This window comes from Pyxicephalus adspersus, chromosome 1 (genome assembly GCF_032062135.1).
Source record: "Pyxicephalus adspersus chromosome 1, UCB_Pads_2.0, whole genome shotgun sequence".
Lineage (NCBI taxonomy): Eukaryota > Metazoa > Chordata > Amphibia > Anura > Pyxicephalidae > Pyxicephalus > Pyxicephalus adspersus.
This window is the reverse complement of record NC_092858.1, coordinates 52,523,875-52,551,104: the sequence shown is the minus strand read 5'-3', so window position 1 is coordinate 52,551,104 and position 27,230 is coordinate 52,523,875. Positions and strand designations below refer to the sequence as shown.

Below are 27,230 nucleotides of genomic sequence, written 5' to 3'. Positions count from 1 at the left end.
TGATAGACACGCCATATTACATTTTTAAAACCCTTAAAGCGGAACTAAACCGAAAAATAAAAAAAAACACTTACCTTTGATCCCGCAGATCCCTCGATTGAGCTGGACCTTTTCTCGATCCAGTCCCATGCAGTCCTGGAATTCTTCTTCATCCCAACACAGAGGAAGTGTCAAGTGCCTCCATTTTTAGTCTTCTTCTGACTACATCACCCAGTCTCGCACTGTGCAGGCGAGAGATCGGGTGACATAGCCTGGTGTAAGGGGGAAAAAAAAAGAGAGACAATCTCACTGTACATGCATGAGATTGGCATCTCTTTCCCCTTAGTGAGGGAAAATGCCCCTTCAAGATCAGGCATGAGCAGAAAGAGCAGCCAAGATATGGGTATCCTAGGAGTCTATGCGTCTATGCTTTCCCATTCAGTTGTGATTGCTGTGGCGATCAAGACAGAAAGGGGTGCTTAATTTTTTTTTAAAGGGTGTTGCACTTTAAAAGAAGAATGTTTTTATTGTATATAAAAAAAGTATTTTCTACCCTTTTTATAAAGTAAAAACATTGGGTCTGGTATTTATTAAAAAAGAAAATTCTACAATACAAATGTCCTATATGACATCCGCCAAAGTAATAAAGTTTTATGTTAATAATTATGGTATTATTTGCTTTTTGCTTTTAGGTACATTGAATTTGTGAGACCTGCTGCACTAGCTTTATGCAACAAAGATTTGTAAAGAATTTGATTTTTTTTGGCAGCTAAAGTAGCTGAGTTGTTTTACCATTCTAGAGGACAGCTGCATTGGTGACTGCCTTCTTCCCTCACGATGACACTACAAAATGTAAACGTATTGCTAAATATTTAAGTGTAAAGTAGTTAGTAGGCTCTTAACATGCAGATTGTGGTCTTTTTGTTGAGCTGGCAACATTACTATAATTGTTAGCCAAAATAGCTGCAAATCTTCTTTCAGGAAACGCTTACACAGCTGCCACTATATTTTAAACACTTGAGTACAATTAAATGACAACCATTTGCCTAATACTCTAGAACAATCCTTGACATAAATGCATGGTTTTATCACTGGAATACACTTGAACTGTTGTTGCATGGGTTATGATTCTTGTGCTGTATATATCTGAACCCTTGGATTTCTCCAGTTGTACTATATATTTAATAATGCACTTAGATGTTATAATATAAATGTACTTTGGGGCACAAAGCTCTGTAGAGCAAAAATGTTGGTTACATTACAATAAAAGTGACGCTTAGCAGCTCCCTCTTGAGATAATTTGTGAATTGTTTTGAAACTTTGGTGGTCTTGCAAATTTTACATTGAAAAGCACATCCACCAACAGCAGAATGTCAAAAGAGAACTCAGATGCAGCCTAGGCAGTCAAAAACACTGAACGCAGCACATTTCACTGAATGTTTTAATGAACAGTGCTGGGTGCAATGCAATGCTTATTAATGCTAAATGGCCTATTTAAAGCAAACTGAATGTCCCAGCTCCCTATACTATAAGGCTGTGTTTGCTGGTATGGCGGCAATAATTCTTTTGCCAATTTGTAGGTCAGTTCATAGGCTCACTGGATGGAGTCTTTTTTATCACCATTCTTCTATCAGAAAGGATTGTTTAAATAGAGACCAACTTTTTGTTATTATATAATAATCAAAAAAAGGAAATACCATTCCTATGATGGCAGCCGTCATTGTCAAAGCATACATGTTCATTGTGTTGAAATGCAGCTAATGTAACTTTTTATTAATATCTGAAATTGTTTGCTTGTTTCTGAAATTTCTGCTGTTAAAAAAGGGTACAACTAGAGATAGGTATCTATTTTACTATCTTGTGTCACACTATTACTAGTTGCCATTAGGTGTGTCTGCTCTCAACTGTCAAAAATGTAACTGTGTTGCATTTAATTATGAAAATAATATATTGTCCCCAGAGCTGTTCCCAATCTGTTTCTAACTGTTTTGAATCCCCTCTGCTGCAGTCTGGCTTTAGGTTCTCTAGATGTGTGTTCAGATGCTGCTACTACTACACCTGACGAATGGCTCACAAAGGGTAGGAGCTACACAATTATGGAACCCTAAAGAAATACAAATGTATACATGCTAACCATTATTTAGAAACAATCTTGATAAGACATTTTTATTAGGCCCTACAGAGAGAGACAATATAAACACCCCAGTACCACTAGGATAGCATTGCAAACCTAACATTTTCTAGGGTGCCCCACTGAAAATATTAGGCCATCACTCAATTTGGCCAAAAACAGCCTAATCTCAAGATTCCTAATTGATGGCTATAATCACCTTAACATGGTAAGTGGACTCTTACCTCCATATTGCTGGCAAAACTGTGTCTGTGTCAGAATAGCTTATCTACAGCTTACACTATGACAGAGTCCTTTTGTGCCAATGATATTGTCCCATGAAGAGTATAAACACTCTGTAGTTTAATCCAAATGTGCTTGTATAATTTTTAAACTTTTGTTGATCTTGTTTTTGTGTGTAATTTTAGTTCATTGGCTTATTTGCCCATGCCTTATATAATAACATAAATGAGAAACATTCAAGAATATAGGTTTTCAATAGTACATTATATTTTGTTGAGCCTGCTTATAGCATGTTGGTGTACAAAAGTAATAATGGTACGCTTTTTAGAAAAACATAAATGGAAAGGGTAGAAGTATGTCAATATGTGCCCATATTCTGATAAAAATGAGAAATAGGGTGTTTGTATTTGTAGTGAGATAGGAGGCAAATAAAGCCACATAAAGTATTGTTCATAAGCCTAAAGAAAGGTATGTTATGCTAGCCTTATGTATGCTATATAACAAACATACAATAGACAGATTATTGGAATTCAATTTGTTTTTTAACACTAGCATGAACACAGCAATGCACAGGCGAAATTTCCAACAAAACAACTCTGAATGACCAATTACTAAATTACTGATAATGGGTAATAACCCCACTTCTATATCACAGTTATACATTATGAAAGATATGCACAGGGATTAACAGTACTCTATGATGAGCTAAGAGATTTAAAATCTTATTGCCTGCTATCATGTGCCAAAAAAAATACTTATGAGCATCGACATAAGCATGACCACCACCACCACTACCAATACACTTCCCCAACCCTTTCCTAGCTTACAAAATTCATGTTATCATCTTTCACAGTTCTCCTACAGAATGCAGATCCTCATTTTATTCTTGCAGAAGAGGTTTACATGATATAAAATTCTGCAGGTGCATTTATTTTTCTATGATGCTTATTTTATATCATTAAAATGTATAAAGGCTACATTTATCATCTTAATGATGAAACTGTATATGGTTCCAAAACCATTGTCCCCAAGCTATTCATATACACTGCAAGCAGAAATAAACAAAAGACATTTTGATTTTGCTCTTTTACTGCAAATCTAGCTTCTGTTATTGTAGATTTTAGTATCTGACATATTTTTCAGTACTCCCCTGTCACTGTTGCATTGTTCTTTCAATTGCAGAAAAAAATGCTGAGCTCCCCAATAAACAAGCCTGTTTTATCAACACTGTAACAGTCTGTATGTATAGAATTCTGTAGTTATATATCTATAATCTGTACCATAAATAAATCTTATTTACTTTAAATATGATGTATGTAGTGCATTGGATATTCAAAAGCAAATACATTTAGTCTTAATATCATATTGAAACACAAAACAATATTTGTTAGTAAATTTATGTTACAGTGTATTTTCAGTGTGGTACAAATATGCCTAAAAGATTTTTAGGGTGGGTATTTGAAATTTCCTATTTATGTGTATGATAATCTCTCTCTCACTATATATATATATATATGATAAATATGAGATTTTGCACAAATAATATAATCTCCTTTCTAGACAGAAGCTAAAGCTCTAGGAACCCCCATTGTTCTCTGTTTCCACCACCTGTTTAGAAAAAAACTTTGTTGGTTATAGAGATCAACAGGTCAAGGTAAAATGTCTGCAGCTGAACTCAAAATGGGATGGGGAGAACCACCACTAGGAATCAGAAAAGCAGTTGGAACAGAGGGCTGAACGGATAGTCTTTAGTTCTTCATTATACAATCAAAGAATGGAGTCAAGGAGGGGGTCTGGCTATATTGCTTGCCTAATTTACTACTTAATTTCATTACAGAAAAACTATGCCTAGAACTTTGATGTGGTGTCTCGTAGGGCTGTTAAAGAAAATTGGTGTAAGTCTTCAATGTAGTTGTACCATTGGCTGTACCCAACCCATTGAGCCTGATTTATTAAACCTCTTCAAGGCAGCAGAGGATATACTTTCATCAGCTGGGGGATCCAGCAAACTTGGAATCAAACCCATTAAATCTAAAGTGTTACTGTTATAAATACTGTTATAATAATTGTGCAAAAAGTACATTGTGCTTAGATTGTAAATTTGCCTAGAATACTTTGCTGTGTGCCTGGGCCACTCCCAAAAATGTGAGTGTGTCACTGTATCTGAGAAGAGTGTTAATTTATATTTGAAAATAATTTGCAGGATTGAATCACTGTTTTTGAATCACCGACAAAATCAATGTCATTGAAAATATTAGAATTTCTCACTGTAGAAATGTTCTGTTCTACTGTTCCTGCAGGAGAAAATTGTTACAAACAATGCATACAAACAAACAAAGCAAACACTCACATTAGCAATATCTTCACTGTTGGTAAACTACTAGTAAAAAGATCCTTCAAAGGGCCTTCAACACCATCTGTTACAACTGTAAAATGCTGTTTTAACGTGTGACAACAATTCACACCTTCAGCCATAGGTTTAAAACCTATGCTGACTATGCTGTCACCATAGACAGGATTATGTGACTAGAACAGTGTGCTTCAACAAACTTCATACCACCTGGTCTTGGACAATCACCATCTGTCATATAAATTTCATGGAGATTGGATTAAGATGTTTGTGTTTTGTGGATTATAATACTGGGGTATTTTCTGCATCAATACATCCCTACTCATTATTAATGTCTTTCCTATGTGGCTTTCTACTTTTGTGTGTACAAAGTAGACAAAACTTGCGAAATCAAACACATGTACTGACCTATACCCTATCCTCACTATTAATGAAAACACTATATTAATAGCAGCACCAAGACATTAAAATGCAGGGAATTGCAGTAGTTAATGTTCCTGATAGATTGCACTCCTTTTTAATTTGTCATACAGCCTTGTATCCTGAAAACTATGTTTTACCCATTTCTATATAGATCGAGTTATTATAAAATAACAAAATGGCTAAGTTACCAATCTGTTTTGAAGAAAGTGATAAAATAGGACCCTTCTCATTAAAAAGTGCATCAATTTTATTATTGCATACCCAAGATATTAAAAACAGGTGCCACAGGCTTCTCATTAACCTCTTGGGCAGCAATGGGTTTTCAGACGGGATTGAGTAGATATTGCCAGTATCTAAAGGCAACCCATATGGGTATCTAAACCTTTCACTTATTTGAATGGATATTTAGGTATTATTACAAGAGCACCTTAATTAGATTCATAAATCCTTATGTGTTCCATTTCAGGTAATGATTTGGGTGTTGGAACAATCTGATTCTTTCTCCATGATCTTGTTGATAACCTACAAGATTGTAGATAAGGAATCGACAAACATGAGAAAGAGTCAGAGAAAAAGAAAGAGAAAGGGAGGGGAGATGTTTTTAATTAATTGCAGCTCTATCAAAAACTTCTTTGTCCATATTTACTCCCCTGTACTCTACATCAGTTTTTGCTGCAGGGTCAATTATTATTTACTATCCTTAGCCAAGATTGTTATGATGTATCAACCGACCTTCATATATTTATGGAAATAAACAGCTGTTTTTTTATGATGTACTGAATATTTAATTTGCTTTGCTAAAAGAAATACACAAATGCATGGAAAGATTGATGTGGTGACAACAGTCAATGAATATGATTCATTAAACATACAGTCATGTTAAATGTTTAATGGTAAGTGGAATCATGTATGTAGTTGTTGTGATCAAAACATGCATTTATGTATATATAGATTATGAAACACCTGCAAATGCATGCACTGTGGTTTCTTTAATTTAGTAGACAGGATGCACTCTATTGTTTCTACAATAATGGCAAAAGTAAATAACAAATGATGATATAAAGCACTGGAGGAAATTCCAGTTTGAATGTTGGTATTCTACCATTTATCAGTGAACAGGGATTGCCAGCTGTAAAGATAAAGCTGACCCCCCCCCCCCCCCACACACACACACACACACCAACAGTCAGAGGTTTTTTAAAAATATTTTCAAAAATGATTGTACATATTGAAAGTCTGCTATGATTTTGCTCCTATAGAAAAGCACTACGCCTACACAGTAAACTCTGAAAATACTTTTCTTCATAATGCCTATAGATATAAAGATGAATGAGGGCATGTTTTAAACTGAATTTACTGCTTGTTTAAAAAATGTAAATACTTTTGTGTATATAATCTAGAAGCAGGTTCACTTTAACTGCAGCACAGAAAGAATAAATTGTTCTGTATAGAAACAAGTAAAGGATGTAATATTTTTCAGGTAAAACAATATACAGTGGATATATTTTTGCATTTGACTGACTGATCTAACGTTAAAAAACTATCCAACACAAATGCAGAATTATATGGTTAGCAAGGTAATCCACAAACACTTGTCTTTTATATAATTGGCTGATGAATCAACGTGCAGCATTTTAAAATGTGAGCCCGATTAAGACATACAGTAAGATTCCCTCTGGATAACCTTGCAGATGTGGTGAAAATCAGAATGACTGCCCTTTGTTAATGGGTGCTGTAGAAATAAATTAGATGTACAAACAGAGGACATTTGCCAAGACTGAATATATAACAAACTCATCAGCATGCAGCTCCCATCTAAAAAGTCCTGAGAGCCTGGACATTTTTAATGTTTAGAAGATTGTTCCTGTGTTAGAAGGATGTTGTTGGGAAATGTCTTTGATAGTTTTGTGATTGAGTCTATCTAGCTTTAGAAAAAGGATAGTGCCAGGTTTAAACAACTGACTCTGACAGAACGGCAAATGTGCAGAACTGGAAAAAAATGACCTCATTACAGCTGAATGCTGCTGCCCTTTGGAGTAAAATGAGAGGAAACCTTTTTTTCAGGTTCTCCTGTTGATAAAATTCGCTATCTGGAACATGACCAAATCCCAACATATATCATCTGTACAAAAATGGCAAGATGATTTTATTTTTGCAAAGACTGAGTGTGTCCTTGTGCATGCAAATGTGTAAAAAAAGAATTCATACTATAACAATCTAGAGTCTGGATATACATTTCAGGAAGACATGAATGCACTGTGAAAATAAAGTAGCTAGTGTCACAAAAGTATTCGACTAGTACTTTTGTTGTGATGATGGAGGGTGGGAGTCAGGTAGATTTGTACTAGGGAGAATAAATGCAGAGAGTATGACTTGGTTTGGCAGCTCAGCACCAGCACTTATGATCTTCTAGCTACAGATATATGGTCCCATTGCTAATTTTTGACAAAGCCCTTACTATTTAGGACAATTTCCTTCATTACATAATTTCCCTTCATATCGGTAGCTTTGCTTTACATCAGAGTTTTCCCCTTCACATTAAGACCCCCTCTTCAAATCTAAAACAAATCAGAACACCTACATAAGAGATTCTTCCCCTTCATTTGAAGTGTTCCATTTCCAGATGAACAGTCCTCTTCTTTCCAGCTTCTTCTTTTACAGTAAGTCCTACATTGGACTTTCTTACATAGGACTAGACTTTCTGGTAATGCAGATCCTCAGCAGCTCACCTGCAAATGTGTCTTCACGGGCAGCTTAATGGCTAGCTTATTACTAGTAATAAACTTTAAGTACCATCATATTACACAGTGCATTAATAATAATGAAATAGGGTTTGTATATAATAACCCTGCATAATAGATAGATACAGTGATATAAGAGGTGGAGAGTTTTACATACATCCATATTGCACTTACAGTGTCTTTTGCTGTATTGAAGAAGTAATAATATATATAGTAGATGTTTCAAAGCATGGTTACTTAGTAGTCTGGGACATTTCCCTACAGCTTTATATTCCTTTCTACAGTTTCCAATCAGGACTCCAGTTCAAGTAGTTTTATAGTAGTAGTTGTATGTTCTACCAGGTTTTTACCAGTTTGGATTTCCTACACATTTATCTTCTCTCCAAAAAATAGTGCACCTTTTTTGTCTTACTTTGTGTGTACCCATGTGTATAACTGTGATAGCTACACTGTGAACTCTTTTACGGGATGATGTGAATAGCCTCTGTAAAGCCTCATGACAAAAGTCAAAGAATATATGATTAAAAAAAAAAATGTGCATTGAGCTCCCTCAGTATCTATGTTTGTGATTTGTGATCTTTTCTTGATCTGTGTGGCTAACTGTTATTGTATACACATTTTGCAATATTTTAATACATAAAGTATAATTCCCTGCCATGAGAATCTTGTAGCACTTCTGTGCATAAGCTTTGACTTTCTGAGAAAGGCATAAAGTGTTTGAAATGATGCATGGGTAAAACAAAAAATATTCTATCATTAATAAGCTGATGTTGTTTGTGTATTTACACCCTAATGTTATAGAAGGGTGTATAACTATATTGGAACGCAGTAACACACTTCCAGGTGTGGAACTTTTCACAGGCAGGTATCCTCCCTTTAAAATGTAGGATGAAGCATGTACTGACACACATCCTGCCATTCCCGCTCCACAGTTTCTCTGTTTTATTGTATTTGTAATACACTGGGAGTATCTCTCTGAGCAGCGTTGAGAATTATATTTTATAAATGCAGTCAGTGTGACCTTAATATGTCAAATAGTATGCTTTATGGCGAATGCAGCACATTACTTCTTAAGCTATTAATCTACTGCAGAGTGTTAAAGAGCAAACTAGCATTTCTGAGCCAATGCTATTTCTAAGTGGTATTCCCTGGGAATGGTAAACTAAAATATGTTTTTTTAATAAGCACAGCAAATAGGAAAAAATAGAATTTATCAAACATGTTGTAGTTTTTTAAAGTCTAAATGTGTATTTTGTAGTACCCAGGAGTATTTATAGTTTATAAGCAAAATACATACCCAAGAGGTAACTATGATATTAGAGCAAGTGTTAAAAATGTACAGCAGGACAAATGAATCCCAGATGTAACCTGTTAAATATGCAGTATCTGCATATACTTTTGCTAGGTGCTGTGCTTCTCTGCAGGACATGCTGAGCCAGTCACTTGTATAGATGAGTGCTTCCTAGCTCACTTAATCAAATATGTCACTTGATCAGTGTGAAACAGCACGATCTCAATACCTTCATTTTTCAGACTCCAAAATGAGACCCCACAAGCAATTGCACAGTAAATTTCCATGCGCCCAACAAATAGACATGTGACGAACAATCAAAAGAATTTAATTTTAGAGAAAAACTCAAGCACAAAAAAGGTAAAAAAGATATTTTCAGGCAATTATCAAACTGTAACTTACTTTCTTTCTCTGTTCAGCCTTTTAGTTCGTTCTGGTTTAGACCACATTTTTAAGGCTGCTGTATTTCTCAAGACAGCATCCTTAAGTAGACTTTTTCTCCAGCCAGCATCTAATTATGCCTTCCCTAACTGATTTCAAATGTTTTAAATACAATCACTATTATAGAGTTGGCGTGCAGACAGCTGAAAATGTAAAGAAACTGGAATTCTGTACTTGCCCCAACGTAAAAGAGTTCTATTAACATCTTTCATCTCAATCCACTTTCTTTTCAACACTGTCTCCAACAACTAATTGATCTGCAATGCTACCCCTGTTTAATGGGCCCCTGCAGGTATTATAGAGTTTCACCCTCCCTCATGTCATAAAATGCCAATTCTATGTTCCAGAGAACTGCATGATAGAAGGAGGTCACATTCCCCCTAATACCAAAAAGAAACTGGTATTTTGTTGCCACTCCAAAACCAATCTGAAGAGAAGGGTAGGTAATGTAAAAACAGGTTGGCAATGGGATAGGCTTTTTTAAAAACTCTTTTACTTTACCCATTTAGGCCAGAGTCTCTTTCAAGGAAACTTGTACTGAGGGAAGTAGAGGGAATGTCGTTGCTCACCTATTTTTCGAAAAACCACCCTGGTGTTCTGTGGCATCAATACTTTTTTGTGACCAATTACGCTGTTTAAAAAAATCACAAAACTAGAATACCGAGATAAGAGTCTATCTTTAAAAAAATAGATTTTAAAATTAAAGCCACAATATTAAAATGCAGATTTTCATACTTGTGTAAAGCTGTGCGATTTGAGCCTTAAATGTATTCAGAACCCCTAATATGAATCATTTTTCCATATCCGTGTTCTAAAAAAATGTAAGAGACAGGGCATCATTATGCCAAGCATATAACAAGAATTCTCAGATGGAGAGGTCAATAGCTTATTCTACATTCTCTCACTACAGTTATTCTGTAATAATAATAATAATCTGAAAATAGAGCAAAGCATGATATGCTGAAAGATCTAAGTGCTGTGTTGTTCTTTTACTTAAATAGTATATTTAAAAAATGTTACAAAATATCTTTAATTGTTCCGAATTTATCACAGTGGGTATAGAATTCATACTTTCTCTGCTGTGTGCAACATATTGCTGTGAAGTTGCTGTTAAATAAACAGATGTATTCATTGTAAGGGCAATAATCTTAAAAACAGCTTTTAATTTGCTCTGAACTACATTCTTGTAGTAGTTTTTCCTTGAGCTGGAATTTGTTGGCCAAATGCCAACTCATTGGACAGACAGCAGAAAGCAGTTGGGTAGAACTTTACAGTTGACATTAAATGGGTATGATGTTCTTGAGAACTCTATTATTTTGATAAGTTCTATCCCAAAGCAGATCACTAAACTGCAGGAAGATTAGTGATTTAAGTACGTTTTGACAGAAGGTCATATTTATATTTCACCACAGCATTTGTCATTTCTCATTACTGTAGATTTTTGTTAAGTCCTCTAACAGACACCAAACTCCAGAACATGCCTGCAGCTAGTGCAATTATGCAGTGAGTCTGAGAATATTTCTTTAAAAGTACATTTAATATAATTAACTTATGTTTCTTTCATCAATGAATCGTACAAATTGGTCTATCTTTAAAAATGCTTTTTCATTAAAATGAAGGAAATGGATTTAGATTATAATACAAAGGAGAAAAATTTCTAACATAAAATATCAGTTTATTAGAGTTAGCTCCTGGTAATAGAATAATATGGGGTTTACTACAAATGATAAATGTTACTCAGGGGCGGGGACAGAAATGGAGCATATGTATCATGCAATCAATCATTATTGTCTTTCCTTCGGAGGTTGGGGTTATGTGATGAAAGACCACCCTAATAATATGTTATAAATAGAGACAGAAAGCATTCCCATTTACAAACAGGGAGTACTGCTGATGCAATACTACCCATTAGTAATTAACTCAGTAATTAAATACCGGGTAGTAATAACTGATGGAATTCACTACCTAATATTTAATGTACTCACTTTTATTGACTCCTTGGCTTTAATTCTGGGAAAGCAGGGATCTGGGTTGTGTGTATTTGAATATTACATGATACACTAGTTGCTATTTATTTAATAAAGAATAGTGAACCTGGTAAGAGGTCCAGTGGAAATGAAAATTTGGTGAGATAACTGCATGAATGTAAAAAATGCATTGTGCACCCCAAAGTGGTAATATTTTTTCTTTGTTTTTTATTGAAAAATGGAATATTCCTATACTTCTCTTGAGACATTGATTCATAAGTGAAAAACATCAGTAAAATTAGCATCAATAATAAATATCACAGTTTTGCACACCTTTGCAAATTGCAGAAGTTTATATAAAAATGGTTTAAAATGTCAGTTCATTTCCTGATAAATATTCTCCCTTACCCCGTGAACCAATGTTTGGCACATACTATCAGTTATATGTAGGATAAAGCTGTCAACATAAATTTCAAATGTATATACTACTTGCTACCTTGGGTGTGGAAAGTAGTAAATATCTAGCATCTAGATACAACGTATTACACATTCACATTCACATCATTTACTACACAATTTTATATTGTTAAGTTTAGCATTTTCAGATCATCTGCTAAATATTTTCTGTGTCATTTGTGGACCATTATGCAGCAAAAAGTGTTGAAAGTGTTGAAACCAACAGCCAACTGCTCTTGACAGGTATAGTACGATACAGCTTTTTTTTTAATGTCATCAGAGTACTGTCATTTTAAACTTCAAAATTTTGTGGCAATTGGTTAGCTAGTGTCCCCCCAACAAACTCCTATGACATTTTAGGGGACTGGATGTGAGGAAGAAGTCCGGATTCCTAATATTGGAGCCCTTAATGTAAGGGAAGTTATACAGCCTGGTCTGGTATATAAATGTTGGCCTCATGCGCACTTCCCCTTCATTTCCTTAAAGCCACATGAAAAGACTGTCTTAACTAAACAATATTTGTTTGCATTGGTAAAGAGCCTTAATGGCAGTGCCTAGCAGACTAAAATTCAGGCAATGTAAAATTCAGGACTCCAACTCATACCCTATAAAGACCAAGCACAATATGTTGGTCTGCTAAGATATGAGTAGAAGCCAACATTGCCTGTCCAGATTTGCCCTTAAGTGCCAAACAAACCTGGCCACTTTTTGTTTGAGGCTGTTGAACATGATTATTATCACCATGATCATTAGTTGGGTTAACTGAAGTTTGACCTAGAACCACAGTAGGGAGCACCGTATGAACTATGCACTCAAGGTGGTGCAGCTCTCTACATCAGCAATGACACATCTAGAAAAGGTATAAGACTTAGCAGGAAGGGGAACAAAACCCTTTCCTTTCTTAAGGAAACAAAACCATTTGTAAACTGTTTATTTAATAGTAATTTGTATTCATGTCTATAGTTAATGAAACAACATTAAAATAAATTAACTGACATTTAACTGCTAATGGAAGACGTTAGGGTTCTCTGTCATATGATTCGCAATTCCTCATACACATGCATAAAGGCAAATGGAAATTTGCTAACAGCTATTCATTCTTGACCTAGTACTTGATGATTAAACAACTTGATCATTGAACTTTGCAAGGTAAACTAATGAATGGTTGCATTCATTCTACTAAGAGTCTACATTGTTCCTCTGAATTCTAATTCTGCTAAATTAAAATGTGACATGTATAGTACATGATAATATAGCTATAAAGAAACAATAAAGTAATAAACAAAGAGCATATCATTTAGCGAGTACACTGTTGTAGAAGAAGCTGAAAATGTAATACATAACAGAACATAGTTAATAATGGTGAACAATGTAAAATATTCTTTTAATAAAAAATAATTCTTTCCAAGAAAGATATGGGTATTTAATTGAGATTTGAGGAGTGTGAGAATAATAGCATGACAGGTGAATAAAACTTTGAAAAAGGAGAATTATTAAGATGTACAGCATGTTCAACCAAAGCAGGTAAATGTATGCATTATATTATTATCATTAGCTTTAAGTGTTCTGTGGGGTAAAAAAAACCTTCATATACTGTATAAGTTGTAGGTACTGCGAGATTAACCCATACCAATTCTAAAAGCACCTAGATTATTAGGAAGAGCAGATCCAGTGTGTAATAGTGTGCAGGCAAAATATGGTTACTGTACTTACTTTTTTCATCTGTCGTATTAACTTAAATCTATATATTGAACTAAATCCAACTAGAGATACATTCATGTAAGGCTACAGAAAAGGTTTATACATAGTGTTTTTTTTTGTGAAACAATTTCATATATGTAAAAAAACATTCTGTACATAAAAAACCTAAATATATAGTTGATGATAGCTATTAGTGGTAAGCGAATGAGGTGTTTCTTGGATGTACCTAACAATAAAATATTGGGTAAAATTTTTAAAATGGCAAAAAATCATTAAAAAAACATATGCTAGCAGGCAGGGTTTATTGCTGAAAATGCAGATCATAGGTGAACTTCATATTATCCCCAAACCTCCAATGATTTCAATAAACTTTTAAAAAAGAAAAATAGGTTTGGCAGAGTACTTATAAATAACAAGCATGGGTGAAACAATTGCAACAATTATACAGTATAAGACGTAGTATCCTGTTAAATAACATTGTATTACCATACATCATATTTCTGAGAGGGAACTCATGTCCCAACTTATCCCTTTTATTAACAAAAAAAAATGGTGAAAAAACAGAGGGGGGGGGAGGAGGGGCAAAGGAGGAGAGGGAGGATTCCACATCAGGAAGGGGTTATTATTGTGGCACAGTGGGTAATCCACGGGCCCCAGGTAAGATCAAAGACATGTGGTGTATTTTTAAGGGTACACGTAAGCGTATTATTTACCATGCTCCAATATAGTTTCACCTTTATTGGAGCTAGTGGTATGGATGGTGATTTCCATGCCTTTGCTAGCACAATTCTAGCCACCAGCAACACATAGTTGCAAAATTTCTTTGTGTATTTTGGGAAGGGCATGTCAATCTTGCTCAGGAGAGGCAAGACAGGAGAGGAGACAAGGTTGAGTAAAGGATTGAGATCTGTCCAGCTGAGCCACCTAGAGCTTTACAGATTCTTTTGAATACCGTTGTTTAATGAGGGGATCTACCTTGGGACATTTTGGAACTTAAAAAAGTGTGAAGATTAGTGTACCGAAAATATTTAGTGGAGGTAGTTCCCTATTTTGAATTAGGTGGTTGAGACTCAATATTTTCCTTCTGGAATTTAGATCCCCATTGTATAAAGGCTGTGATTGCTCCACCACCCACCACCCTGGGCAATATGTTATTTTGACTGTTGCTATTCTCCCCATGCAGGACGGTAGGAAGGAAGACCATCTGATAAGTTACGCAAAGATTTGTTTAAACAATGGGCCATCATTTTTGTTACAAAGCTGATGAGGCTTAGATGTGAGTTTGATTCCTAAATAAGGTAGTGTCTCTGTTTGTCACTCCAAGGCAAATGCCTGTTTTAGAGAGGAGACATTAGCTTGATCAAGGTTAAATGTTTAAATACATCGATTTGGAGTGGTTATGCTGCAGGCCTGATAGGTCTGCAAACTGTTTGAGGATTGTAAATAGGTTAGGGAAAGAAATTATTGGTGAGGTGACATACATCAAGATATCGTCTGCAAAGAGGGCACTTTTGTGTTCCGCCCCTCGACAGGTGATACCCTTAATGTTGGGGCAACTCCTTATGGCAATTGCTAATGGCTTAATTGCTATCGCAAATAACAGGGGGGAGAGGGGGCAACCCTGCCTAGTACCTTTTTTGATAGCAAACTTTTCCGATAGGAAACCTCCCAAGGAGACCTTTGCTGACCCTTTTTAGAAGGCATTGGAAAATCCATTAACACCTGATGCACTAGCAGTTTCCATTTGTTTCCTCCAAGGTAAAGGGGTCCTCCAGTCTCTGTGGGCAGTCTTAAGTTTGGGGAGGTGTAGAGCCCTAAAATATTCTTCAGCTGCCACTATGGAGAGTGGGACATTGGAGTCATACAGTTTATGATAAAAGTCTCTTAACTCCTCCAGAAACAATTTCGGGCTTTGGATGCTTCTGCCCCTCTGAGTTTTACGTTTGGGCAGGGCAAAGGCATTAGGGTGGGGGTTTAGTTTGTTAACCAGGAGTTGCCTCGGTGTGCCTGACTAGGCACTAAGAACCTGTGACCTTACCAACGGAGAGATTTTTCAGCTCTTGTGGTTAAGCACAGATTTATTTATTTATTTATTTTTTTTTGCCAAATGGTCAACAGAGAATGGGATTACACCTCACACCACCAGCCACTGAGTATGCTTACCAACACAGCCCATTGTTTACTATTGCTAGTAGTGGCAATCACTGCTTGCTGTGTACAATTAAAGTACAAATAAACCAAAGTAAACCTAAACACAGAACTAGCACTGAACAAAATATTGGGCATTTAATCTTATACAACTACTCGGAGTCCAAACAGCAACACTAGTAGTAATTTTCTCTGTTAACTGGGAGAAAAAGTCTGATTTTATTCTGAGTTTACAATTTATATTTAAAATAACAAAGTTTACAAATTAATTGTTAGAGTTAATATACCTTTAATGTATACAGTACAGGTGTATTCACCTGTTGAAAATACAGAACTAGTTTTTATAGCTGTCTTTCCAGTGTAGTTTATTGATTCAAAGAGATTGACTGTGGGCTCCGATGAAGAGATCAGAGTAGTGTATGAGTATTTCTCTAGCTGTTTGACAGATCTGGGAATTGGGGTTAGAAATAGCCTTAGAGGGACTGATCTCTTAGCAATCCCTGGAGCAATATGTATGCATGTCAGTCAAGGTCAGTTCTCAGTTTAAACTAAAACCTAGTATACTAGTACCTTGCTAGGTAATATCATAATGATCAGAGTTACATTTACCTGTAGTAAAATGTAACATGCTTTAGGCTTAGTCTACACGGACTGTTTCCCCAGCGTTTAACCTGAGGCTTTTAAAGCCTTTGTTTGAAGTCCCCATGCATTCCAATGGGCTAATCTACACCAGGACGTTTCCTTCAGGCACGTTTTTGAGCTTTATTTTAAATCTTTAGAATGACATCATTTGCAGGTGTGAAAAGCACCAAAAGCAAACACAATGGCAGACAATCTTCACACGTGCCAGGCATAGGTGTAAATTTTTAACAGCATAGTACATGTAATTAATCATGCATGACACATAGAATAGTGACACAGGACACAGGCTATTGTTAAAACGTTTGTAAAAGCCTCCATTGAAATCAATGGAAGCTTTTTTATTGACAATTTCTAGCATGCATAAACGCAGGAAAACGCTCCTATTAAAATCAATGGACGCGTTTTCCCGCGATTTCCCGCGTTTTCCCGCGATTAACCAACGTTTTAATTTTTTAAACGTTGCAAGCAACGTTTAAAATAAAGCTCAAAAACGTGCCTGAAGGAAACGTCCTGGTGTAGATTAGCCCATTGGAATGCATGGGGACTTCAAACAAAGGCTTTAAAAACCTCAGGTTAAACGCTGGGGAAACAGTCCGTGTAGACTAAGCCTTATGAAGGGTGAAAAATTGTATGCATTTTGCTAAAGACAGTCAGTGACACTGCTGCTGTCAGTTTTTGGGTATAAGGATACCAAATAACATGATATAATTCACTGCTACAAGATCTCTTATAGGTATAAGGTCTTTTAGATCATCTTATGGCTCACATAAGGAAACTTAGCTATCAGTGCAAACATCATATTTGTTCTGACTCCAGAAAATAAAACAGATGTACATTAAAAAATTTCTTTCCATTTTATACATTATAAAATAATTTATTTAATTATATTATTATATTTATGATAATAGTTTTGTAATAAAAATGAATAAATCATTGATCAAGTGAATTTTTAATTCTTTGTGTTCTGTAGAATTAGTTACTGTTTTCATATTTTTTTTTCCTCATTTTGGGTAGAGTGGGGAGGGGTTGTTTTCAATGTTTTATGAGATCCTAATTTTTGTTTATTTACAAACAAGTTTGCATAAGTATTTAGGTGTATCTCCATACAACATTCTTTTTGTTTCCTTTTGGTAATGTATTTGTTAGGAGGCAATTATCTGCCTGATGATCCCGTGCAGTAAGCCACCACAGTCTAGTGCATCCTGTCTGTTTTCTCCGACAGCATTACTTACAGAGATCAAGCAATTAGCTGTCGGTGCTCTGCTCTGCAGCTTGCAGCATTCCAAGTTTTCCTTTGTTTGTGAATGTATTATAGCATCCTTTTTTCTGAGACTGTGCAGCTAAAGGGGATTTTAGAGTATGTGCTGTATGTAGCCAATGAGTGCATTAGTTTCTGGCTTGATCTAGCCCTGTAATTGGCTACTGATGTGTTTAAGCTTCTCGGCTCCAGTTGCCTGTTTAGCTAGTCTATTCTGTTGGTGATGTTTATTTTTATTTTTTTTAGTTTGATTTCCTGTTGCGTGTTTTCTGGACCTGAAATTGTTGCTGCCTGCACTGACCTTTTTATGACCCCCACTCTGCTTATCTAAACTCCTGTATACCTTTCTTAGCAGACTGATACCTGTGTATGACCCTTGGCTCTGTTTCTGGACTCACCTGTGGAACACCTGGGAACTGACCATAAACTGTCTGACTTCCATTGTGTTCCCTTTGCTGCTTGGGGAGCTCCTAAACCTCTTTCAGTGTTCCCTAATTGCCATCCTGGAGTTGTGGAAGCAATAATGTGCTGTGACAACACAACTAGCCTTCTGAGGCTGAGAGGGGGCTTATTGTATGTGAAGAGTGTGGAGTAAGATTGGGTCATTGGTACCTGGTAAGTACTGACGCAGAACCAGGGCCCTAAAGTACCATAAAGATTCTGTCCTTTAATCCTAATTTTCGTCTTCTCTGTGTATAGTCAATTTTTCCAGTACTACCTTTTTCGGCCTAATCATTTTTCAATGAAATAATTAAAAGGCATCATAACGCAAGATACGTAACTTTGCATAACTATGCATGCTTTAAAACATGTTTACATGAGTTTTAATGAGTTTGTAGTTTAAGTGATACTCTTTATTAGCATTATAATGTAAATTTTATAAAGCAGAAATAAAGTTCCGTTTTCAAAATCTGTAATCAGGCAGAGCATGTTTGGTCAAAAAACTGCGCAGCTCAGTATAAGAAGAGATGCCTGACACATTACGGCTTATAGTTCCTATGGCTGTCAGGACTAAATTAATCAAGATGGCCAAAGATTGAAACAAGGAATAAAGGGAAAATGTAAATGGTGGCACCCTGCGATAGAAAGGGGACAGGTGTATGTATTTAAAAATATGATTTAAAATACATACACATACAAAGATCCAAGACCTTTCTTGGGTTTCTTCCTGAGACATTATGTTATTCTGAAACATTTTTATGAACAGGGTTATAAAAAAGATGCAATTAAATAAAACTGTTCATTTTAATATAATACAAAATTGTTTATTACCGGGATATAATGCTTTCAGTCAATTACCTGAAGCCAACAGATTAGGAGTACTGATTTTATGTTGAGTTTATTTACTGCATTCTTGTTCTGGGTTAGTGGTACAGAATGTATTGAATTTAGGGGATCAGCAATATTGATAGCGACCTTGTTAAGCACAAAATGTCCATTCATCAGGCTAAAAGCTATGTATTGTAATTTCTGTTTGCCTTCTTATAAGGTTCCTGCCTTTTGGACAAGCTTTAGCATTTGTGTCACTATGCTATTACTCTGTTGTGTGTATTTTCTCTACCTTTCAAAAACACTCATAGTTAAAGTAATATGTAGGCTGCTGTATTGCTACATAAACTTTTTTAATTAAGGTTCTCCAGAGCTGGAGAGGATACACTTTTATCAGTGAAGCCGGGTGATCTAGCAAACCCAAACTGGATTTGTTCAAAGTAATTTGCTATTTGTTATGACATGTTTTAAATCCTGGACCAGATCCATTACAGGTTTGCTAGATCACCCAGCTTCACTGATAAAAGTGTAATCTCTCCAACCTTGGAGAGCTTTAATAAATCAAGTCCATTTAAAATGAAGAGTAACAATGGCAAAAATTTAATATAGAAACCACTATCGGCATGGCATGCAATCCAAGGTACATATCATATGTATAAGTAATATATGTTACAACAACTGAAGAAAGGAAAAAATAATGTTTTGAGGACCCCAACGGAGTCCCGGAAAATGTTCAATCCAACACAAATCCTCTGTAATCAGGATCCAAGAACATTTCAAGTAACAGGGGAACAAAGTGTATCAGGTCTAGGTGGAATTTGAATTCCGGGCGGTCTCTATAGTATATCTGGCAACCCCAAGTATCATTAAACTTTTCTGAGGTACCTCTCAAAATAGCAGTGAGGTTTTCCATTAGCATTATCTGATTTACTTTACAAAGCCAAAGCCCAAGATTTGGGGGGAGGGCTGCTTTCCGTAGGGTGGATATACAGGAGTTGGCTGTAGTAATAAAGTACATGAGAACCAATTTACCATAACCCTTGAAAAAGTGTTGTAATGTAGGAAGAAGCCAGGGTCGTTTGGGATTTGGTGAGTAGTTAATTTTTGCATAAGAGGTATGACCCTGTCCCAAAAAGAAAAGATTAAAGGATTCTACCCCAATTTAATGCTGTTTGTGACCTGGCATGGTGACTAGTGTTGAGCGAACCCGAACTGTAAAGTTCGGGTCCGTACCGAACTTTAGGCGAACCCGAACTTCTAGGTGTTCGCTCATCCCTAATGGTGACCATTGTAACTAATACAGAAAGTGAGGGAAAATCTAAGATTTTTACTTGTTATTGAAGCAATAAATAAAGGTGGGGGCAGCTGCTACAAAGACAGTTTTCTAGGGTGGAACATTTTGTTCCATTTGGGGATTCCTCTCATTTCCTGAGACATCTTTAGGACAGAAATGAAAAGGAAATATGCACAGTGAGGGGTTCAAAAAATATACTATGAGAGCAGTTTTACAATTCTCCTGCTAAAAAAAAAAAAAAATAGATGTACAGTTTAACTTTCTAGGAATGCCATGGTAACATAAGTAGACAGAGGTAGGGCAGCTGGGTAAGTGGCCTAACATTTTTTGTCTTTCTCAGTAAAACAAAGAAAAGTGCATATTTTGGATACTTTGTTCTTATGCAATTAAACAGCAGGAACTGCAAGCTACTCAAATATATGCAATTTATTTATATTATTAAAGTATTTGCAGTCTATACAAATGTAGATTTGTAGCATTATTGTAAATGTGGTGTACATTTTATTTTCACATGAGTCTTTCACCAGCTGGGTTCTTCTCTATTTATAACAAATTGGTGAGATCACATATTTTGGAACAGTGTGACAACAGTCTTTTGAGAGTACTAAATACTGCTGGATTTAGGAACTGACAGAAAAGATGGAGTCACTTTGACAACTTTCATAGATATGAATTACCTGGGACTGTATTACATTTGTATCTACAAACAGACAACAGAGAACTTTATCATTTTTGACTTGGTTGTGCCAGATATCATCCGAAGCATTAAATATATTTTATGTTCTAGCAAGAAAAGGAACATAGGTTGGAAAGAGGAAAAAAAAGAAAACAAACCAAACAGCTATACAGCATCAATTTAAACAATTGTTATAATTAATGTGCTTTGTAAAAAACATGTTCTCCTCTTGTATACAAATGATAATACCGTATGAGAAATACTGCAACAATAGTGTACATTGTAAGTGCTTTTTTAAGCATTATTATTGCTGTTAAACATTTGCTGCGCTTGTATCTAACTTTTCATACAGATAAAGGGGGCAAAAGGTTTTAAAAGGTTTTAGTACATTTATCAGTGGGCAGCAGATTTTTAATAAACAACTAAACAACTTTTCCTGTGTATTCATATAAAATGCTCTTGAAAAAGAAAACACTACCAATCATCATTGCTGCTGCTGAATAAGACTCACAATACTGTATATAAAGTGAAAAAGGTCCATCTTTACTATACTGAGAGTGCTTTATGTTCAAGGTTAAAACATTTTCATTTTGGTTTGAATACTAAAGTATACTTGGATGTCTTCAACAGAATGTGAAAAAAAAATAATTTCAAAAACCGACATGCCTGCAAAATAAGTCACAATAAGCCACATAGTTTCATATATTGTGCTAAAATGGAAACATTCAAGGACAATATTAACATTGGAGTTTTCAAAATATTTGGTAGATTATTATTTTTAATGAAGCTTTCTTTTAAATAAATGGTTTGAAATGTGTACCGGGTTAATTTTGCCATATCTTTAGTTTCATGAAATAAACATTATGACTGTTTTTAAATTTTTAACCTTTAATAATTGACCATTGGAGTCTTTTTCCGAAAATCTACATAACTGGTTTAAAGTGGATGTCAACTTTAACTGCATGTCATTAGGTTTGCTAAAGCACATTGGGCCTGAAAATGGATTATTTTGCTATTATTTGGCAAATGTTTTTAATCCTGGACCAGATCCATTCCAGCATTTCTTCTCTAGTCCTGGAGAGCTTTGATAAATCAGGTCTGATGCTCTTACATGGCTAATGAATAGTACTAGTTCTAATAATTCAAGAACAATTCTGAATACAAAGTGTTAAAACCTCTATTTTGTAGGTAATACCTAATGATTCTACTGTGAGAAAAAGACACTGGGAAATGTATACTGGTTCCCCTTATACTTTTGGTTTCACACGGTCAAACCTGACTGACCTGCTCACTAACTCAATGAGAAGTCTGAGAAAATTAGATGAACTGCAGTGCAAGCACAATGGCCCATGAGGTGTTCTGTGTAACATTTTGCTTCTATACACCATTTGTATTATCAACCTAATTCCTTTTAGAATTGAAATTGTTCAGTTTAGGTTTTAGTTGGGCTCTGGCCACTTTCTGACAACCTTATCATTATGAGCACTTTGTTTTAAAAAAAGAAATACAAAATAACTATGCTAAGGTTACCATTGCTGGCCTCTTCTAAAAATTCTAATTATATTACTGTCATGCTAAACCACTACTTTTGTTACTTTGGAAACCACTGACCTAGAACAAATTTGCAGGAGGTCTGATTTTATTCTGCTTGCTGCTTATTTGTGGTCATTATTCAGTATCTGGAAATATACAGGTAACAAGCTTATATTTATATTGCTATGCTGTGGGGAGATTTAACTACCTATTTACTCATCATCGGATTTGCAGCACACTAAAATATGTAAGGTCAACAAGTGGTTAACTTTTCCTACAAGCAAAGAGTTTACTTCTATTTAAGGCTTGGTTCACATATTTCACACAGAAGCAAGGCGTTGAATAACTTGGATTGCTCCTGCCTAATGTTTTTTTTATATTCAGTTTTCATGTTCACACACAACCATAATAGTGTACACATGACTAATTTGCTAATTACATTTCCAAGTATTAAAAGCTCTGTTATCCAAAGAAATGGCAGCTAAGTAATGGTAATTCAACAGTTAAAGTAGAGATATTAAGACTTATAACTACTTTTGTTTTTTTTTTTCTTTTAGGATCATTATTGTTTTATGTGCATTGTATTAATAAAGGTAAAGTCCTAAATATCAAAGTATGTTCCTTTGTGGGACTATCACAGTGCTTATGCACATATTTTTTTTGCCCACGGCAAGCATGGTTGCATGAGTGTATTCTCTGCCAGCTTGCAAATACATAATGTAACAATAAATTACATATAGTAATACATACAGATGCTGTTTTTTTTTTGAGGTTGTGGTGTTTTCTTTTATCAAACCAAAACTAGTGTGTTTAATGCTATTCTTTATGTATGAACCCTAAATGTTCTTTTAAATCATATGCCATAAAAAAAAGCATATGTAGAATAAAAACTGAAGATTAGATAAAATATTTAGCAGGAGAAATAAAAAAGGAACTGACATTGTGCTCCAGTGAACTTTTATACTTGAAAAGTTTAAAATATTTAAGGCTCAAATGAACTTTCAGTCTAGATCAGGTAGATTTCAGTTGTAGCAAATCAAAGGGTGTTTAATGACTTATAGTTCATTGTTATGTAAAACAAGCTAACAGATAATTAGAAAATCCTGTCCCTTGCTAACACCTGTAAGAGTGGAACTGGGAATAGTGGTCTGTCTACAAAAATCAGACACATTTCCTGGTAAACCAGAACTGTATCACATCAGTTGGTAATCATCGTAGCTCATGTATTCTGTTAAACAAGCTCTCCAAGACTGGAGAAGATACACAATCACGAGGGACGTTGTGTAATCCAGCAAACTCAGAAGCTAGGCATGGATAGGATCTGGTCCAGGGTTGAAAACATTTGCCAACTAATAACACATTATTTTTAAGGCATCCATTACGGGTTTCGCTGGATCACCCATGTTCTCCCATGATAATCTTCTCCAGTCTCCAGTCAGGCCAGAGTGTTTCAGACCATGGCAGATAAAAAACTGCTTTGTCACAAAGAGCAAAGATCCCACACTGAAGTCTTACTCAGACCATTTACATTTTTAATTACATTTCCTTAATACAATTAGTGGCAAAAGACTTTACCAGGTCCTGTGGCTACACATTGCTTAAGGGAGAACCTGTATGTTCTGTTACTTCAGTCCAGATGAAAATGTAAAAAGTTAGGGTGGCAATGCATGAAAAAAGGCAAATAGCTATTTTGTGTCTCTGGTATTCTCACGAAAATTTCTTCGAACTTCAGATGGTTTCGAAAAATATCGGCAAACTGATTTTGTGAAACCATCGGAAGATCTAGTAAATTTTACCAGGAGGATTCGCATTTGTGATCCCCGGGGCACTAGAGGTTAATTAACCTGTAGTCCCGGGGATATTTTGAATGAATTTTTGTTAAAATTCAACCTCGATTGGCGAATTTACAGTGGCCGTTCTCGCTTAAAATTCCGTAAGCGAGAACAGCAGAATTTGCCGGGAGTTTGAGTTTTAAAAACTCGCTTGCTCATCCCTTTGTGTGATATTTGCATATGACTCTAGACTAGACTTCTTCAGAATTACCTCAGTAAGCTGTTAACCTAAAAATGATTTCTGGTTTTCTCTGAGGCCTTACAATTTTTCAATGGTTGGTAATGTTGTTGTAGAATACCTCTTAAATGTCTGTTAAAGTCATGCATTCTAAATGAAACAGTACACTATACTTAATTTTACTTTTTTTAAATGGCAAAAATATGTATTTTTTGTGGGTCAAGGCTGAATACTTTTTTTGTTTCCTTATAGATGGACCACTTGGACCTCGAGGATTAGCAGAAGCTACTGAAATGTGTACTCAAGAATGCCTAGTATTGGGCCATTCTGATAACTGCTGGATGCCCCCTAGTCTTGGTCCATACCAGCAACCAAAATCACCTCTTTCTACATTTGCACCTCCAAAAGATTGGCTGAAAAAGGACAAATTAGTCAATGGACACACACTTACAAAAACCTGGAAAGAAGACAGCAACAAAAACCAATTCAATGATCGAAACCAGTTTGGGAGTACTGAAGGACACTTCACAAGTGGGAATCATATGAGTGACATTCCTTTGGCTAATTTGAAATCCTACAAGCCAGTCTCAGGTGCTCTGGATAGTCCAAAGGAGCAGCAACTATAAACACATTTTTTGGACTAATCATTTTAGCCAAACTAGATTTGCTATCATTGTGTTCGGAGCTTCATGTACTGAGTAGACCTCTAGAACTTCGTGACATATAACAAAAATATGCATACTTTTTTGTTGGCACCATTGAACATGTGGTGTTCTAATATATGTGAATAAGCCTATTTCTAGATTTGTTATTTTTGGTGAACGGGGTTTTAAACTCTGTTAAATTTTTTTCAACGCTTTTTATTTTACCCTGGACTGCTGCTACCGACTGCAGGAGGCATCTTACTTTAAAGAAATAGGGATAGGGTGAGGAGCGAATTCAGTGTGGATTGTTGTAGTTGACAAGCATATCAAATTAGATGAATTGTGCTCTTGTTATTGTCAATCAGTGCTGGAACAGTAATACTTGACATCATAATTCAAAACAAACCAGCTAAATCTTTTGAGATGAAACCTATTGTGCTATTAATAATGTTAGTGGACACTTGTATGTCATTCAGAGATCAGATACCTGTAAATAGAAGCAAGTTACTACTAACAATTTTGTGTACTTATAAAAGAAAAATATCACTTATATACTGTAGCATACTTTTGTGTCAAGGTTACATTCTACAGTATCTTTTTATGTTGTTTTTCCAAGTGTTCAGTGTTTCAATGTTTTCTGTCTAACATATAACAACTTGAAACACTTGTGTTAAACTATTGAAGATCATGTTTTAGTGTGGTAGGAAAGTCTGTGGGCATTTGGCAAATAAACTGTTCTCAAATATTTTATTTTTAAATATATAAAACATTATTTATTCCACATGATAAGCTATGTAAAATATCAATGTTTAAAAACTATTTTATTAAAATCAGAGGCAATAAATATATCACCCAAGATAAAACGTAATTTAATCTTCAAAAATATATGACCCTAATATTATTATGCAATATGTGTAAATTTGTAAAAACAGTTTATATTGCCAAATTGGCCACCTTGTAGCTAGTGTGCTGTAATAACACAAGTGTTTTTCTTAGATCATAGCCACCAAATAATAAATGTGTTGTGACTCCATAGTGTAACAGGGCATTCTCTTAGTAGGCCAGTTGGTGGGAATAGATAGATATCAGTTTATGTTGTTGACTAATGTTTGTTAACATCAATGGCCAATGCCTGGCAAGAATAAATCTCATTTCACTGTTTAGCCAAAAAGTGAATTCTGATGTTCATAGAATCTCAGTTGCACGTAGACATAAATTGGGACATTCTATCAAGGTTTTAGTTAAGGCATGACAGACAAATAAAGAAAATAAGTAGCATGCAAAATTCCTTACAGAACAAAATATCCTATGCCACAGTTAAACATCTATGAAAAGTTTGTTAATCAGATGTTTTTATTTTCCTCCAAAATATATTTCTTTTGTGTATACCAACTCACAATTTTGTCCACAATATAGGCGTGGAAAGGGGGTGCATTGCTTTTTTGCAGTACTTTGTCAGTTTGTGAGGGGTGTTTGATGATTATGACAGAATATGTATCTAACCAGTTATTCTTGTTACTGCTTTGCCAATTCAACGTTATTTACAGTTATTAAGCACCTGCAATAAATGTTTTAAAATGTATAGTGTTTTGAATATTTTCTTAAAATTTATAGTGTGTGCTTGTTGATATTTAATAAATGCTTAGAATAAGTGTGCTTATGATTGTCAAGTCCAAAGGAAAGAGATTTAAATAAAACAATATTTATCAAAAGAAAAAGATTAATAATAGCTGTCACCCCTGTAGAAAAGGAGAATGCCCTTTTTGAAGCACTGGCATGAAGGTGTATGTTCTAATTAGTAGTAAATGCATTGGACGCCTCTGCTAAACCTCTGCTAGACCTAGAAAACATGAAACAAATAGAGATTTTCCATAATCAGTAGGAGTTAATTTTAATCAGAAAAACAACATGTAAATGTAGATCTTTCCTGCAATTTTATAGAGAACAGTTGAGCTGTGTCTGATACATAAATTTCACTCCCTGTCATATCATAGGATAGTATTTCCCATTGTAAATGTAAGCTCAACTAACAAGTCACTGTTACATAAGTGATT

At 35.2% G+C, this 27,230-nt stretch overlaps 1 protein-coding gene across 2 annotated transcripts in view; it reads left to right on the top strand.

The window, feature by feature from the left end:
- PCDH9 (protocadherin 9) overlaps window positions 1-26,758 on the top strand; it is a 1,263,257-nt gene extending 1,236,499 nt beyond the window's left edge. For both annotated transcript variants that reach the window (XM_072410491.1, XM_072410489.1), the window contains one exon: window positions 24,785-26,758. In XM_072410491.1, coding sequence (XP_072266592.1) covers window positions 24,785-25,158 — 374 coding nt within the window. In that variant the 3' untranslated portion in view covers window positions 25,159-26,758. The remainder of the gene's footprint in view (window positions 1-24,784) is intronic.
- Window positions 26,759-27,230: the final 472 nt, after the last annotated feature.